The sequence below is a fragment of the Aptenodytes patagonicus genome, chromosome 19, assembly GCF_965638725.1.
Source record: "Aptenodytes patagonicus chromosome 19, bAptPat1.pri.cur, whole genome shotgun sequence".
In the NCBI taxonomy this organism is placed as follows: Eukaryota; Metazoa; Chordata; class Aves; order Sphenisciformes; family Spheniscidae; genus Aptenodytes; species Aptenodytes patagonicus.
The window spans coordinates 2,824,730-2,842,687 of NC_134967.1; the positions used below are offsets into that span (position 1 = coordinate 2,824,730).

The window sequence follows — 17,958 nt, forward strand, 5'->3', positions numbered from 1 at the left end:
CACCCCGCCGGGCAGCCTCCGGTCTGGCCTCGCCGGTGACACTTGAGCCTCTTTTCCCCCCATCCAAGCACCCGACCCCGACCTCCCGCCCCGCTGCCATCCAAACCCGTCTCCCCTTCGCCGCTGGCAAACGGCACCCCAGATGACAACCCCTAATTAGTGCGGGTTCCCGCCACTGCGCTCTGCTAATTCCCATGCCTTTCCCTGCGTTGCCTTCCGAATTTTGTTAGCGCGTCTTTCAAGCACGGCTGCGGGTGCCGTTGACTGGCTGGAGGCGGGTGGTTTGGTGAGCTGGGCGCAGCCTGAGCACCCGCATCCCCCCATGGGTTTTGGGAAGGAGGGAAGCGCGGCAGCCCTATATCGCCCCAAACCACAGCATTTCCCTCAACCCCAGTGTTGTGCCATATACAACACGACTATAATCCTTTTGATAAGCTGCCCAGGCCTGCTGGAAACGAGCCTAAGCCTTGCATTTTTGTTAACAGCAAACCCCAAGATCGCTTTTTGGCCCAGTACCCGCTCCCACGGGTGAGAAATTCCCACATCACCCAGCCAAAACACATAGGAAGCGGAGCACGAATTCGCCCTTTGGCCAAACTCGCAGGCACCCAGACAGCAGGAGCGGGCATTGTGCTGCGAGAGCGGCTGTTGCCCCGCCGGGCTGCAAGTCAAGGGCAAATCAGTTCAGATGCACGCACGCGAAACCACAGCGCTTCCCCCCGAAAATAAATTGCCCATCTACAAATAACCTGCAAACAAAGGTTCCCCGCTATTCCCAGCGCTGCTCCGATGCTTGGCAGGACCTGAATGCCAACCCCGGACAAAGGGGCCGCTCTACTGACCCGGGGGGGGGGGGGGGGGGGGCACGGTCAAGCTGTGCCATGGCCGTTCGTCACCCCCGGCTTGCCGGACACCGCTGGCACCTGCAAACAAAAAACTGCTACAGGAGAACAGCTAGCAAGTCCTGCAAGATTTTATCACGCTTAATTTGGAGGCAGAAGCAGCAGATTTTGCAGAGGAGCGCTCCGCTGGGAACCCGAGAGCAGTACTTCAGCACATACCCCGGTGCTGGCCCCCCACCGCCAGCGTTTTCGTCCCTCCCTTTCCTCGCAAGGGCTTTGCGCTAAACGCAGCAGCCGAGGTTTTCCAGCCCCAGTCCAGCGCTGGCGGCGATGCTTTTTAAAACTAACAATCACCAGGCTTCCTCAGTCGCATTAATAACAGGTCTGCACATCTTGGTGAGTTGCCATTGAACACGAGTTACCTTCCAGAGACGCTGGAACATACGTGCAATCTTAAAAACTGCATGGGGAAACACATCCCGATTTCTCACCTACCAGCGTGTCTTACCTGGGAAAAACATCTCCATCATACTCACCTTCAGGAATAACTGTTCTCTTACAATATATTACAGTGCCACCTCAATTTCACACAGCCACCCTAGGATGCCATCCTAGGACATCCATCCATGCCTAGGAGCCGTCCTAGGACAGCGATGGTCACAGGTCTGGCAGCACTCGCACTTCTCAGCGTCCCACATCTCCCTCTGCTTTCCACATACCGTCAGAGGGCGAGTATGCAAGTAGCCGCAGATGCTCATTAGCCATTTGGGCATTTTTCGCATAATTACTACATTAGTCACAGCCCGTTTCACTGCAGTCACTCCACTTTACGTCATTTTTTCAGCTCTTTTCCTACATGAGACATTGGGAAAGATCCTGCTTTCGCCAATCTGGTTCATTAAGTGGGACTTTCTGGTAAAGAAGCTCCATGAAACTTCAACTCCCAACTGCTCAGACAAGAGGCTTCGCTTTATTAACCCAATATTTACCCAGATTTTCTAAGACAACTGTTAGGGTTGTGTTTCTTCACCAGGGAGAGAGGACTTCATGCCTTGCCTCCCGCTGCGGGCAGGCTCTCAGGGGCACACGCGCCTGGGAGACAACTTCCAAGGAGCTGCACCACCTTTCCAACCCCGCAACAAGAACCACATGGGACCCCCCACCCCACATCCCTCAATCTGGGCTATATTCTTCTACTATTTTTTTTCCTTCTCTTCAGTAAGGGAGTCCCTTATTTAATGATGTTATTTTGCCCATCTGAGATCACGCCTTGGGGCACAGCAAAGTGAAACTCCTGTGATACAACAACAGAAATTACGAGACGCAATATGAAATAATAACTGACAAGATAAACTGTCACATGGATTTGGACCGGCACCTCTTCTTTGTCTTCGTTTCGGTCACTTGCACTCCCCTCTCGTACCTTATTATCAACCGTATTGCCAAGTCAGCCTCTGTCGCATGGTCCTTACCCACATCGATACCAACAAAGCCACATCCGTCTCGGCAGCCCAGAGGCAGAGGGCCACAGATTGGCCACGCCGACCTCCGCTACAAATTCATGGGAGATTCTGCTCTCTGCCCACACCGTCAAAATTCAGACCATTCGAGGGAGCCCGTGGCCGAACATGCTGACGACCGTTGTCGATAGCTTTGCTGGCAGCCCGGGAGGCAGCACGCGGCTGGGGATGCCCGTGGAGCTGCACCCCCCCTATAAAAGCTGACTGCTTTTATGCCGCTCCAGCTTGCAAATCTTGGGAAGGGCCAACCATGCACGAGTGCACACGCACACACAAACACAACGTACAAAATATTTATTTGGAACAGGTCTGCTCACACGGCATGCTCAGCAATCGTTTCACCCTGCACACCTCCCGGCAGCGGTGCACTCAGACGGCTCCCAACCCCCTGGGTTTATCCACTTGCCTCAATCAGACCCGTCCCTTCGCATCAGAGCACAAAACACAACAGAGAAAACAACCGAGGCAAGAAATCCATCCTCTCCCCGAGGAGCACAGGGCCCGTTTCATCCCACTTCCCACCAGCAAGCACAGACCTTGGCAGGAGCTGGGTTCTGTGCCACCCCGGGGCCACCATCCCAAGCCCAGAAGGGAGCGGGGGAAAGCTGCAGTGCTACTCTGGCAGCGTGGTTTCCCTTACTCAGAAAGAAAAGACATGGAAAAAAAGAAAAAAAAAAGGAACGTTTCCCTTTTCCACCAAAAATCCTTGTTCAGTATCAGTTTGGTGGCTTGGAAAAGTCTTGCTGGGGTCAAGGGGGAGAGGAGGTGAGAAGATATATTGGGTGCTCCTTATGTAAAACACCACAAATTACACTTTTGGTACTTCCAGCCTTCATTTCCTTCAGAGCAGCAGACCTACTGGCATTCAGGTTTCTTTCCCCATGGTCTTTTGTAAAACCCCCATCCTGGGGAAAGCTTGTCCTGCCCCCGTGCTGCACCACTACGCGCCCATCGTGTCCTCCACATCGCAGCTTCCAGGGAGCCCTGACCGTTTCTGCACCCACAGACCGAGCCCCTCTTAGTGGGGGGGGGCGGGGGTGTGTTAAAAAAACCCAAACAAACCCCCCCAAAACCCCAGCAGCATCACAGATTCCTCTTTTTTAAGTCATTTGCTGGCTGTCTGGCACTTTGTCCTGGATCTCCTCGTACTTGGGCGGAGGGGTCAGCGGCTCTATCGTGATAGGGGCGGTGCTGTTCCCCTCCGTGAGGTTTAGCCTGATATCCTTCAGGTGCAGCTTCTCCGACTTGATCCTCCGGACCTTCAGCGGCTTCAGGCGCTTGCTCAGGCGTGAGCTGTGCCGGCCGGGCTGCCGCTCCATGCCGGGCTCTGCGCCGGCGGCTCCCGGCGGCTGGGTGCTTTCGTCGAGCCCCGTCAGCGATTCGTAGGAGGGCAGGGAGACACTGATCCTGTTGCTCCTGTCCGAGTCTCTGGGCTCAGAGTAGCCCACGTTCATCACCTCCTCGTAGCTGGGAACGTAGTACTGGGAAGAGGCATCTTCGTCCTCTTCTTGACTAGAGGGGGAAAAATTAAGGCTATCAGTAGCACATCATTTCAGCTTCACTGTGAGTAGGGGATGGAGAGGAGAGAATAAAACCACCCCCCCTCAAAACCTTAACAAATTATTTGCCCTTCTACATTATACACCAGTTCCTTTTTGTTTGACGGAACAGATCACAGCCCTACCTATATTCAGACACCTTTTTATTTCCTTGTGACATACGTCTGTCTTTGATCATCACTTTCTTTGCCCACAAAACCTCTTTTTCTATTGCACAGCAGTGATTTCTTCCCCCAGCAGAAAACTGATTTCTCTCCTCCCCTCTCGACAACCAGTCAAAATACATTTGAAAGGGACATCGCCCCTCTCTTTGCCGTTCGGATGTCTTTTGGGTTGGGTATCTACCTTGAGTTTTTCTGCAAAGAGATTCGGCCCTGCAATACATTACCATCTATGCCACAGGTACTTGCACGTAGCCTGCACGCATACACTTGGCATTTCTTTTGCATTATGAAGTTACCTTTACAATCTAATCGGAAAAAACAGTTTTCTGGGTGGATCTGCACACAGTAATTCTCCGCAGTCACCGATGGCAGCTCTCCCCTGCAGCATTCCCTAGGCAGCAGCCAGCAGAGCCATCGTCTCCTCCTGCTACCTCACACCCCACATTGTCCCAACGTCCCCCCTGCCTCTCTCTGCACAGGCACAGCCCGTGCCGGGGACCACGCCGATTCCCGGCACTGCCAAGACGGCCGGGGACTTCTCCTGCGCCCTGTGTTTGTTCAGGCCGTGCCTGCTGCGGAAGCAGCCTTTGCTCTGCTCGTTGGAGTTCCCCGAGCAACCAAGAGAGCCCTGCAGACTTTCACCGGGTCTAAACTCCATTTCCAGCCGCTGCCTACGCTGCTGCAGCCGCAGCTGAAAGGCTGCTTGGCACCTCCGGCTGCACCCAGCGAGACAGCACGTCCTACATCTCCTGCTCCTCTCCCTCCGCAGCCCCTCGCCCGGCTTGCAGCAGCAATCCCGCTCTTCTGCATTAACCGTTAACCGCTGCTCCCAGCGTCACCTCTCAGCATGCTGCTTGTGTACTGGCAAAGCCAGGAGTGGCACGTCTCAGCAACGCTGGCTTGGCCACGGCTCCATCTAGGCCCCAGCTTACACACAAACAACGCGTCCTTTCACCTACAGCACCATAAATACAGCTGGAGTCATTCCTTCCCGATCTCTAAAGTATATTTGAACCCTAAACCATGAGACATGCTTGCCTTTATTTTAGCACATGCTGCTATCAGCCTTACTCTCCGTGCTTCTGACCTCCTTGAGGAAGGATAACAGCTCTTAGTTTCATTCCTGCACTCGATCCCGCTCCCTTTCTCCCCAAAAAGGCTCACCTGTCCTCCTGGTGCGAGGGCTCTGCGGATGCTTCGTGCTGCATGCAAGTAATATCTTCGCTTTGCCTCTTCTTGTCCCGGATATTCAAGCAGATGGAGAGCAGCAGCAGCAGCACGCCCGCCCCCACCAACACGTACGCCACCGAGAACGTCTTGCTCTTCAAAATGCCTTCGGTGCTGTGGTTGGGCTTGCTGCTGTTCCCGGCGTGGGTGGAGGGTTTTTCGGGGGGGCCGAAGCCGGGGACGAGGTTCCAGACGGCCATGATGATGCCGAGGACGAGCATCCCCAGCCCTATCGCCGTCAGGGCGTAGTGCGAGCCGTTGGCCCGAGACTGGGCCATCGCTCCTGCTGCTGGCTGGCCGGCCGGGCTGCCCCCACCTTACAGCACGGCTCGGGTCGGGGGGGGTGCAAGCCTGCTAACATGCGTGCGGTCCCCTCCCATGGCAGGCGGCAAGCTCTGGGAAAAGACGGAAAGCGACGGTTAGTGCACGGCGGGATGCAATGGCTACGCAGCTACCATTTCGGTGGCCTCGATAACATCGTTTTATTCCACTAATGCTGGAAATCTAATTCCACCGCGCCTGCGGAGAGCACGTCAGGACGTAACACGGCAGTCAGCAGCAGGATCGTTGCCGGCCTGCTCCTTTCTCGGCTGTAATAATCCACCAACCTTAGGAAAGAACCAAATTACTAACGTTTACTAAGGGCTTCGATTAACCATCCTTAGGAGCGTAACTGACCTCTTCACGGCACCAAAACAAATGCCACCAAAAAAAAAAAAAAAAAAGAGTTCACTGCCTATAGAAATGCTCCCCGCTTTATGGAGCTGCGCTGCCTTAGACAAACAGCCGTTGTCAATGCAAACTAACCTGAAACCGCTCAGAAACAAATCTCTAGCTGTACAACCTCTCTTTTCCCCCTGTTCGAGATGGAGCAGGGCTGCTTGCGGCGCTGGCTGCCTGCCCTGCAACGCCTCCCTGCCCGGAGAAGAGAAAGCAAAACTGCCGCTCTCCCAGCCAAGCCAAGCCTGCAGCTTCCCCCGACCGCTGCCGGCAAGGGCTGCTGCGACAGCGAGCCCTCGGTACGGCCCCTGGCTTGCTTCTGGCCAGCGCTTGCCCGCTCCGGAGTAACACACGCTGGTGGCGAGTCCCCTGGCTGCATCCCGCTGACCACAGCAGGCTCGGGGCCGTCCGAGCGCTGCCGTTCCCGACAAGCCGGGCCACGGGTGGGAACTCTTCCTCCACCGCCTCGACTGAACGTCTGCGTTTTCTGAGTCGCCAGGACCATTTTGCTTTCCAAAACTAAACACACGGAACCGCATCTCCTGGCCGCTCGCCTCCCTGACCTCGGCTTGCGAAGATGGCAGCTGCGAGTGCAACCCCTTCCTGCAAGCCACGGGCGAGTAAGTCGGATCCCTGCAGCAAAGCTCCCCCGCCTCCACCCGAGCGAGCCTTGCAGCAGCCTCCTTTGCAGCCTCCCAGTTTTATGCATGTGCCAAAACCCACATGCAGCTACGCGAACGCGCCAGGATATTCTTTCCTCCCCAGCTTTGGCTTCTCGATGTTTGTTTGTGCTAGAAGTTGTCCTCGGAAATGCCGCTGCTGCGTGCTGTCTCCATATATGCCCTCACCCTTCAGCACGGCCATCCAGTTCGATGGTCCCAAGCTTCACGTTTGCTTGTTTAGCTTGAGTGCAAGCCTAGTTCACAGGGTCAAGGGCCAGAATAATACCAGCATTCCCAGAAAACAGACCAGCTCCAGCCGCTTGCAGGAGAAGACACGCAAGCGAGAGGAGAGGGAGAGGGAGAGGGAGAGGGAGAGGGAGAGGGAGAGGGAGAGGGAGAGGGAGAGGGAGAGGGAGAGGGAGAGGGAGAGGGAGAGGGAGAGGGAGAGGGAGAGGGAGAGGGAGAGGAGCAACTTCCCCATCACAGCCCACTCATCATCTGCGCCCCAGCACCACTTCAGAGGCTCACCGAGGGATGTCCCAGCCGCATTAGACACAGCCCTGGCCCTGCATCGGGTTGTTGCAGATCCGGGTAGGGCAAAGTCTTCGCTCCCGCGGCCTGTCCGGGGTTATCGGGCGAACACGAGCTGCCGAGCCCTGCCCGACGGGAGCTGCTGGCAGGCAGGCAGGCAGGGGCAAGCCTGCTGTTCCCCGCGGCACGGCTCAGCGCCGTGCCCAGCCCTGCTGCCAAAGCCAGCGCCGGGCTGCTGCCGTGCAGCGCCGTCTGCCCCTTGGGGAAGGCATCCCCTGTCCCCAGCTTTAATTCGGTCCTAGCAAGCAGCTGCTGAGGATGCGGCAAACGCTACATCCAGAAGGTCCTCACCAGCGTCCCGAGAGCAATCACAACTCGGCAGCCCACCCTACCTGAGCGCTTCCGAGCCTGCCACTGCCGGTCCCAGGAGCGGCCTCTGCCCTCCTGCACAAAGTCTTTCCTCTCTGCCTGCTTGCCCCTGCCAGCGGGGCACTGAGCGCGCTGGGGGGGGGGAGCGATGGCTGTGTAGAGCACTGTCTACATCCCACGCTTGCCAAAGAGCCCCCTCTGCTCCGGAGAGGGTCTGCAATGCAAACTCACCGCACGCTCGCTGCACCGCGCAGGCTCATAAAATCACGCACAAGGCAAATTGCACCATATGTCCTCTTCCTTCGTCCACCCTCTGCTGCATCAGTCCCCGCTCCCGGCCGCGCTGGTGATGCCCAAGCCTGTGGTGAGGACCACCGAGGCTCTGATTTATCAGCACCCCTGCTTCTCATTTTGGGTTTTCCAAACTTGGCCGTATGGGCGGCTGTTGGGTTTTTCCTTACATGTTTATCCAAATGAGCTCCCATCTCCGTGCTATTTGGTAAGGCATTTCACAAACAGACATCGGCCAGCCGAGATTTCACTTGCAAACTGCTGTGATGGCTTTGGGGCAGGGAAGTCGCGCTGCACACACGGTGAGCACAGAAAACATGCAGGGCTGGTAACATTTACCCGTGATGTCTAAACCTCCGTGCCCATTCCCGATCTCTCTGGCTTCCCTTGGGCACCTCACCCCTGGAAGCGGGCAGGATTTAAGCTTCTACATCATCTCTGTGCCTGAAAGTTTTACACAGATCCCTCGCTGTGCTGCCCTGCAGCCCAGGCAAATCAGATTAAAGCAGGACACTTGACATACAAGTCTGCCTCTCCATTGAATTAGCTCTTCTTTTGGCTTTCCAGAGCGCACTCCTATCACTGCTTTAGCAATAACCCTGATGCCCTGACGTCAGCGGCCAGAGAAGGGAGCTGCTGCTATCTCTGTCTCGGGTCCAGCGTCCCTGGTGCTGTCTGGAGCAGCAGGGGCAGCCCCGCCGAGACGGACATCGGTCAGCACGGTGAAAGCATGCCACAACTTGAGGGTTCAGGGAAGCCCCAAACCAACCACTGACTCGCCCCAAAAATCTCGCTGTGGCCGGTACTCCATCTCCAAGGTGGCATCTACTGCGGCCGTCCCGAGCAGACTGTGCGGAGCAACACACGTACAGTGCCGTCCTCCCCAGTCCAGCAACGGAGAACTTCCCTGCTCTGTGGTTGCACCGGGTTAATAATCCTCGAGGGATTTTTCCTCCATAATTTCCCCCGATTTGTTTACTGAAACCACTCCAGAGCACTCTCCTGCTGTGCAAAGCCCCGAGCACCCGACCCTTATGCACCGTCCTTACACCATGTCAGGTGAGCCCGCCTCTCTTCTCGCCCCCCCCAGCTCGCTGGCGCCGCAGAGCCGGGGCTCCCGTTGCCAACCTCACCCCTCCATCAAGCGGGCGAGTGGTGGCCGAGCGCTCCAGCCCTCCTCCAGCCCCTGCCTGCCCGCGTCCTCTTCCCTCCACCTGTGGCACGGGGTCTTCCCTGCAGCCAGACCCACCTTTGTCCCCATCCCACGCACGCCTGCGGCCCTGCGCTGCGCTGGCAATGATTTACACCAGGATCTCTGAATCATTAAACTCCACCGGCGCGGCTGCAAAGCTGGGGGCACCCGCGCCTCCCCCGCGCTCGGCCGGGCTTCCTGCACTTCTCGCCGGCTCCCCGCAGGCTGCCAGGGCCAAGGGATGCTTTGCGACTTCTCTTGGGACACTTCCGACTGTTAATTCGGCATGGGAGGACTTGGGATAAACCCTTTCTCGAGCACCACACATCAACACACCTGGACGCACCCCAAAGGCTTTTGGCGCGGGCGTGCAGGTGGGGCAGCAGCAGATTAGCATCTTCCCCTCCGCAGGAGAGACCAGCCCTCCGCAACAACGGTCCCACCACGGGGACACAGACCCCCCTGACGGAGTCAGCCCCGGATTGAACTCCACATCTCGGTGCTGCCGGTGAAACACCAACCCCGCTGGGGTGACTCACGAAGAAGCACGACATCCATCGCTGCCCACGGCAGCACCCACGCTCCTCTGCCCTCTGCAACCTTTGGGATTTTCCCCTCCCGTGACATCACCTTCCCGCTCACACTCCAACAGCAACACCTTTGTCATGGCATCACGAGAGATGAGTCTGCAGTTCGGGGAATGGGTCAAGCCCCGATGCAGTCACAGGGCACGGGATGAGCTCGCTCGCACTGAGCTCCAGAGCTTCCTCGCCCGGAAGGGCACGGCTCGCAGCACGCCGCCACGGAGCGACACGTCCCCTTGGAGCCTGCCTCCAAAAACCAGCGTGCAACTCCAGCACCAGTCGTAAAACACGAGACTAATTTTCCTGAAAGTTTTTGGGGAAAATAAATCTGTTCTCCAAACATCCGAAGAGCCTAGAGCCCACCGCATGTTAGCTTACATCGGATAACCGGAGCCACAGCTCACCCTCTGCCCAAGCTGCTCCCAGGGCTGGCGGCGGTTCGGCATCCACCCCTTCCCAAGTTACAGCCACGAGTTCCTCCAGCTCCTTTCAACAGCAATCCTCGACACCGGAGATGAGTTGCTCGTGCGCGGGCATTTCCAGAGAGCTTTACACCTTCTGGAGATGGGGCTGGAAGTCCCAGGGGGTTTGGCCCCAGCCCCGGGTCGGGTGAGATGAGGTAGGGGTGACACTGAGCCAGGCTGGGCTTCACCTCTCTGCCCGGCCCCAGCTCCAGGGGACAGACGGCCCCACATTAGCTCCTCTGCAGCAGCATCAGTACGCAAGGCGCTACCTTCATCTTCATGCTTACGCCCAGACAGCCTTCTCATTAACCACCTTCCCTGCTAATTGGCGACGGCAGCACATCCGCACAAGCTCACTCTTGCAGCGGCAGGAACCTTGCGCGGAGCCCTTGTTACACGAGGCTTCAACCCACCAGCAAGACAAAACTCCACGCCGAGTCAGAAAACCAACAGGTCGGGACTTGGGCAATATTTTCTCTTTTTTTATTTTTGGCCCTTCTGCCGCCCGCATTACACCTGCCCCAGCAGCAGGGACGTTTCTGGCCAGATGCAGCTCAGGGGATGCGGGGAATTCCCCTGCCCCAGCGGGGAAAGTGGCGAGAGAAATACCCAGAGATATCCAGCTGAGCTGGGAAAAGCAGCGTTGCTGCTGATTTGGCCAATTCCTGTTCATTTGGACTAATATCCAGCCCATTTTAGAGCATCTCACCAGGCAACACAGAGACCTGGAGGGACAGCCCCGTGCAGACTATCAGGGCTTTTCCACATTTTGCTGCTTATGCTTCCTGCCAAGAGTGCACAGGAATGCACCCACATTCTTTGCTCTTTGCGTTCCCTACAGACGTTTTAAGAGCTATTTTAGCATCTTTTTTTATTTTATTTTTATTTTTAACAACTCCTCCTCAATTGCACTCTTGCAGACAGCACCAGGCGAGCAGCAGTGTTTCCTTAAAACTCTGCACAAGGCGCTCCCCCCCATCCCGGTCTGGCTCCAGCCCACCCCGGAGGGGAGCCCAGGGCCCCCCCGGCGCTGCGCCTTCCTGCAAAACAAGGGTGTCACGGGAAAGCAAAGGCTGCCCGGCCCACTCCCGGGCTCAGGATGCTGCAATCCACCCGGCTGGCTGCCGTGGCCGCCGCAGCCACGCTGACGGCTGCAGAATAACAGCGACGGGGCTCGCAAAACACCCCATTCGCACAACACGGCGCCTGGCACTTCCCCAGCTGAAGGCATCTGCCATCGCCACTGCATCCTTCGTAACTCCGGACACAGGCAGGCGATCGCCCGCCACCGGTTTAAGAGCTGGCACAGATCACACAAGCCACGGTAACCGTATCTACCGAGCCTTAATCATCACTGCGCAGCGGCCAGCCATTAGCTTGAACTTTGCCATCAGCTTGAACTTTGCCATCGAGGTATGGAAAACTGCCTTCCGGACTCTTTTGCTCCCCGTAATTTCATTACGGCCATCAGAGCAGCGCTTGCTGCAAACCAGTAATGGACTCAGATCAAGAGTCCTTTTAAATTTATATTTAAGGACATTGCCATTTATTCCCGGGAATAATGCTGCCGCAGCCACTGAGACCGCGCCGGCACGAACTCACAGCAGCGCCGGAGGTCGGTGATCCCTCGCCGTGTCCCAGCCCGCTGTGTGAGCTGCATCCCGTGGCTTTTCCTGAGCCTGGCTCGCACACGTCCCTGGTGCCAGCCAAACACCTCCCGGCCAGGCTCTGCTAAACCAGAGGTGGGGGGTTTGGGGCGTTTGCCTCTCTTTGGGCTGGAAAAGGGACTTGAATTGCCAGCCTACCCTGTGAACCCAGGCCTGGGAAAGTACGCCAGCCTGGGAAAATCCCAGCGCTTTGACTTTGCCTCCTTCCTGCTTTCCTTTTGACTCCACTTTGCACCTTCGTGTTTGGTTTTTTGTTTTTTTTTTTTTTTTTAAGTTTTCCTAATCTGCTGTTTCCTGCCGGAGATAAAGCCATTCTTCCCAGCAGCCTTCCCAGGGTTTTTGGTCTGTGACCTCGCCCCATCTCTGTGCCAGATAACACGCTCTCCTCCGGAGCCTTTCAGCACTTGTAGACATTATCCATCTGCCCTTCTGATATCTTCCAAAGCCAAATCTGGCATTCCCGCTGCTTCGGAGCACTTCCCAGCCCTCCTGGGGTGCTTTAAGCAGCTCCTGTCACACCACGGGAGTCTCCGGAGCCTTATCTCCCCTCCCCAGAGCTCCTCTCACTGCAAGCCACTAACCCGGGATGCCACGCTGCCATCGGCCTCGCCAATGCCACCTTCCTCATCCTCAGCCCGGATTTTCAGCAACGTCCTTCATCTTGCTGCGCCCCGACACAGCATCGCCTCTCCCGGCACTTTTCAAACAGCCTTCTCCAACGAGCACAACCCACAAACAAAACCTGCTGCAGACGGCAGAGAGGAGCCAACGGGGCAGAAAGGGAGAGACGGGCGATGCAGGGGGAGGGAGGGAGCTGGCTGGGCAGCCAAGCGACGCGCGGCGGCCAGGCACAAAGCAGCAGTGTTTAGCCAGTCGGGCACAGGTATTTTGATAGGGATGAAGGTTTGCCAGGGGATTATGCCGCTGCACGCTACCTGCACAGCTCACACAGGATACTTTCAGCTGCTTCGGCAGAGCCTCGACACCAGTTTCTGCCTAAGAAATAAGCTGGAACAAGAAACACGTTTGGGAGACAGGCATGTTGGGCTGCCAGAGGGATCCCTCCTCCAGGGCTCCGGCCAGGAGCACCGGCAGACAGCCCTGCCCGGCCCTGGCCTCCTGGCATCTCCATGGGAGCGTGGCTGCCGGCAGCGCCTTACGGCACCACCACGGCGCCGAGCTACGCTGAGCGTCACCGACACTCAGCTATCTTCAGGGCACCGGCAGCCAAACATTCCTCCTTCCCCAGGCACTTCCCTTCCCGAGGATTTTCCCACCTGTGTAATTACCCACAGATAAAATCAAAGGCATCTCACATACTTCCGAGTCATTTCGGTTGAGTGCTGGGTTCAACTTCCCCACACCCACACATTCCTCACTGCCACCTGGGAGGTTTCCCTTTCTGGCAGTCACACCGAGACGTCCAGGGCCTTGGACGGCTGCAGGATGCTCAGCTACATCACAGAGCGACGCAATGCTGCTGCATCCCACCGAGCACCGGCCAAGGCCTGCGCCGGAGGAGCTTTAAGGAGCCTTGAAAACCCACCAGCAGCTGGAGCCTGTTAGCTGAAAGCCCGGACCACACCTCCTGGTGCAGCTTCATCTCGCCCAGGCTCCACCACGCAAAGCCGAGGGCAGCTCATCTCACACGGGACGTGCTCACAGAACTGCTGATGTCCGCTCACGCAGCCGTGCTTCCCAACAAACCCAGCTATGCCCCGCTCAGAGATGCTCGCCCCCACCACATCACCTCCAGGCTTCCTCCCCTCCCAGCCGCCAGCACCGGGCTACTGGAACTCACAGCCCCCCAAGAAACACCCACCTGACGGGGTTTGCTACCCAACCTTGCCTTCCAAACCCAAGGATGTGGCGGTTCTTCCCATGCCCGTCAAGACAATACAGGATTTAATCATTGCATCAGGCAGAGATAGGAGCTTCCTAAAACAATCGTGACTGTCACGGCCCATATCCCAAAACCACGGTGTAGGAGGGTGCGCCAACCTGGCACGCACTTAGGGTGACTAACCACACGCTGGGGGCCATGGCTTCACCAGCTGCAAAACACCCGCCGCAGTTCCCGACTTGCTGTCACGGTGGGATTTCTTTTTAAAGCGACACTTAGGAGACGTTTGCAGATTTGCCGGAGCCCTTTAAAGCTCCCAGCCACTCTTTCTTTTGCAGTAATGACACGATAAGAAAAACTGAAACCCCGCTGACTGGCGTTCAGTTCATAAACCGCCCAGCACAGACCTGCCCTGCACAGGTTTCCTTCCCTTTGTCTTTGTTTGCTTTCCAAACAGACTCACGCACACACCGTCCCTTGCCCCTTCCCGGTGACTGACGTCTTTGAGTAATGGGCTCGTGATACGTGACTGCCCTGCCACGCTGCCATCCGTGGGAACCAGCCGCAAAGACACTGGTGGGTTCGGTGGGGGGCTCACCTCACACCCTCCCCTTCTCTCGACACTGAGCTGATCCTTCCCGAAAGGACGGCTACTCTTTTCCCCGCTCTTAGGAAGGCCACCCCGGTACCCGCAGGGGCCGACGAGGTGCCCCGAGCCCACGTGTCACGAACGGGTGACAGCAGGGACGGACCCCCGTGACACCGCCGCTCCCCAAACCCCGACGCCCCAACCCTATAGTGCCCGCTCGCCCACACCCTGGTTTGGGGATGTTTCCCCCCCCGCAGCCTCCCCACGGCCGGTTTCACCTTTCTGAGCTCCGGCCAGAGCTCCTTGCTCCTCTCAGAGACCCCGTGCCCCCCCCCCCCACGCCAGGAAGGTCCCAGCCCCAGCAAGCTGCCCCGGTGCTGGGGGCCCAGCCAGGCGTGAGCACTGCAGGACTAAACCCAAGCGGGTCCCGGCCCCCCGGCCCCCGGGTCCGAGTCCCCTTGCCCCGGCTCTAAGCCTGACCCGGTCCCGTTCCCCGCCCCGGGCACCGCGGGACCGAGCCCAGCCCGACCCAGTCCTGGTTCCGACCCCCCTCCCGGTCCCGATCCCCGGCACAGGCGGGACCGAGCCCAGCCCGCCCCGGCTCCCCGCCGCCCTGCCCGGGCGCGGTGGGTCCCAGCGCTCCGGTGGGTCCCAGCCCCGGCCCGTCCCTTCCCGGGGCGGGGGGGGGGGGGGGGGGGGTCCCGCCGCCCCCGGCCCGGCCCGGCCCCACGTACCTCCCGGCGGCGGCGGCGGCTGATCCCTCCCGGTCCGGTCCGTCCTCCCCTCCCCTCCCCTCCCCTCCCCTCCCGGGGCGGCGCTTGCAGGGCCCGGCCCCGGCGGCGGGGCGGCCCGGGGCAGCTCTCCCCGGCTCCGGCCCACCAGCAGCGGGAACCGGCGCTGGAAACCGGGAGAACGGAGAGGAACAGAAGCAGGGAGACACCTAAAAGCAGCGGAGACCCCCGGGCCGGGCGGGCGGGCAGGCAGGCAGGCTCCGGGGCGCAGGCAGGCTCTCCCCTCCTCTCCTCCTTCGCAAGCGTTTCCAGCCGCTCATCTTACCCGGCTCTTACCCGGCTCTGGGCAATTACAGACCGCACACGGCCACGCAGACCTGACCCGAGAGGAGGCAGAGGGGGATTTGCTCTCCTGGAAGCCCTTTACATCGCATTAGCCTGGCCGGGCTGATCCTGAGCGTCACTGACACGCTCTCCTCCGTCCCCTCTCCAGGGCTGTGGTTTCTTTCGGTACTATCTAAAAGTTCTCAGAAAGTCGGGGGGAACTGCACAGGCTGATTTTGGTTCCCCTTCTCCAGAAGGTCTGTGCTTCCAGCAACAACGAGCTTAGTCAGGAAAGGGATGTGCTATGGGGGCCACTAAGCAAAATTTCTTCCTTTTCCCATGCTAGTTGTGCAGCCGGGTGTGAAGGGGGGGGAACTCCAGCCTGCCTGCTTCCCGGGGGTCCCTGCACCCGGAGGCTGCGCCTGCAGCAGTTACTTCCTGCAATTCCTACAATCCATCATGCAATATATAAAAATTAGATGTTTTTCCGCCCCTCGTCCCAGGCCTGGGTCACGGCTGGGGCCGCGGGTTGCGTCACCCACTCCAAGCAGGGTCCGCGCAGTGCTCCAAGCATCACAGCCCCCATTTCTAGTTTAAAAACCAGCTTGCAAGGGATCCGCGTTATGAAACTGGCTCGTACCGACGAGCAGAGCCTTTCCTCAAACGAGCAGTTCCGAGCACTGTTTGCTCCATTTTGAGGAACCACAACCGCTCGGGCTCATCGCTCCGTTCAACAGGGCAAAGCCAACATCCCCACAAAGCCGGGCTTGTGTTCCCAACAAGCCTGGAAAGCGGTTTTTTTTTATCGGGTTGCTGCCCTCTGTAAACACTCCCAGTTAATCACCCGCTCACCGGGAAGAGCCGTTCCGGGTACGGCCCTCACCGGGGCTGCTGGCCGTGTGCTTTGGCCTCGTAGCCAGACAGTCCCGTGGTTTCCAGGCTGAACCACAGGGACCCACCCGCCGGCTCCTGCCCCCCCCCTTTGGTAGGACGTTACCAACGAACAATTAACAGCCGCAGTTACGTGCGGGGTCATGGGTTGCTCTGGGGTGTGGGAGCGGGGAACCTCTGCACATTTCCATGCATATCTGCGATGCGACTGAACAATCTTTCCATGCAATATACGTACAATAATTACAAAATTGGGAGCACGCTCCCTAAGCAGTGGCACAGCGGGTGCAGCCGGAGGCTGGGCGTCGGCACAGGCTGTAGCTGGGTTTTGGCAAACCCCACCGTCATTAATGCCGTGTCCAGTGTCGCCTCTCCCCGGCTGCCATCCCAGCAGCAACTGGGACTTGCGTTTTTGCAGGCCTTTCTCACAGGACTCAAATTCTGTTGGAGATGACGCTCAGGGCGGGTTTTCCCCAACCACGAGTGAAAAAGCAGCATTGCTACACTCGCTGGACAAGCGACTGCCCTTTTTCCTGTCCCTTAAGCCCTGCAAGTCCTTGCGAAGGCAAAAGCCATCACGAACCCAACACAACTTTGTCACATCCCCTCGCGTGAGTCAGCGTGCCGCAGCCGTGCCTCGGGGGCACCTGTGCTCGGGACGCCGGGTAGAAACCCCCGTTTCCCAAATCTCTCCCTACCAGCACAATCCCGCACGGAGCCGATGATATTTTCCACTGACTCACCTGCCCCGGCTCCTCCTCCCAGTACACGGCAGCGCTGCCCTTCCCCGCTCACGATACCTTCCTTCTCTAATCAAAGGCCAATTTCAAGAGCTGTGCTATTAAAAATAAATAAATAAATTACTAAATATCTCTGCATATGGGGTTTTTTTTCCTCGTACGGATTGTTTTGCATTTTCAGGCTTGGCCACCCACTGAGGCAAATTCCCCCCACTCCTTCCCCTCCCCACAGCACCTTTCCATATCAAACACAAACCTGTCGTCTCGAGCAGCTCCATCAGTCGGTAGCTATAGCAGGAAATTGTCTTCTCTGCAGGTTAGCTGCCAGAAAGGGGGGGGAAAATGCACTTTTACAGTGACTGTCACTGATCCTGCATGGGGAGAGCCCAGCCCGAGCCAGAGCAAGGTCACCCACCCTGCAGAGGGGCCCTGGAGACCGCGAGCACAGAGGGGACAATTCATAAAGCGGCTCCTCGTGTTCCCGCTCTGCAAAGCTGAATATCGGCCAGAAACGGCCTTTTCCGCGGCAGCAGGACCGGGTGAGCCGGTGGCAGCCGCATGTTTCTGCGTCGACATGTTCGAGCCATTTCAGCTCTCCCTTCGCTCAGTTGTTCCCTTTGGAGCAGATTTCTTTCTCCTCTCCCCTCGAGATGCTGACTCAGACTGGTTTGCCCATCCTTAAATTAAGGGGGCTCGCTCGCACCCCTCGGAGGGCAGAGCCTGGACGGCTGCTAATGCACCTGCCTTCTCTGCCATGCACATTGCTGTGGGCTAATGCATTTACATGCATTTCTTAGGCTCATTTGGCTTTCTAGCTATAGTAGCCATCCTGGCGTGGGTGTTTACCTGAGGGCAGCTCGAATCCTCCCCTTGCTAACACTCACTGCCCGGTCCGGGGTGGGCTGGTACCTCTCCAGGGTGTTTATCCAGCCAAATATGTGGGATAAAGACTTTGCCTGCACAGGAACACTAAGGAGGAAACAGGAGACCCACTGGGAGCCACCAGTAGGCAACAAAAGGGCCTTTCAGAGGGGGCATTTGATGCCCT

At 57.8% G+C, this 17,958-nt stretch overlaps 1 protein-coding gene across 10 annotated transcripts; it reads right to left on the reverse strand.

Moving 5' to 3' along the window:
* Positions 1-2,641: 2,641 nt before the first annotated feature.
* TMEM51 (transmembrane protein 51) lies at positions 2,642-17,192 on the reverse strand. Of its 10 annotated transcripts, XM_076356210.1 has the most exons (4): positions 17,167-17,192; positions 16,914-17,008; positions 5,250-5,707; positions 2,642-3,874 (listed from the first exon to the last, which is right to left on the reverse strand). In XM_076356210.1, the coding sequence occupies exons 3-4, from the start codon at positions 5,588-5,590 to the stop codon at positions 3,463-3,465; spliced, it is 753 nt and encodes a 250-aa protein (XP_076212325.1). In that variant the 5' UTR covers positions 5,591-5,707; positions 16,914-17,008; positions 17,167-17,192; the 3' UTR covers positions 2,642-3,462. The 10 variants fall into 10 exon arrangements, with proteins under 10 accessions (XP_076212325.1, XP_076212323.1, XP_076212329.1 ...); XM_076356208.1 differs by lacking the exons at positions 16,914-17,008; positions 17,167-17,192 and adding an exon at positions 14,959-14,995; XM_076356214.1 differs by lacking the exons at positions 16,914-17,008; positions 17,167-17,192 and adding an exon at positions 13,615-13,710.
* Between the last annotated feature and the right edge of the window lie 766 nt (positions 17,193-17,958).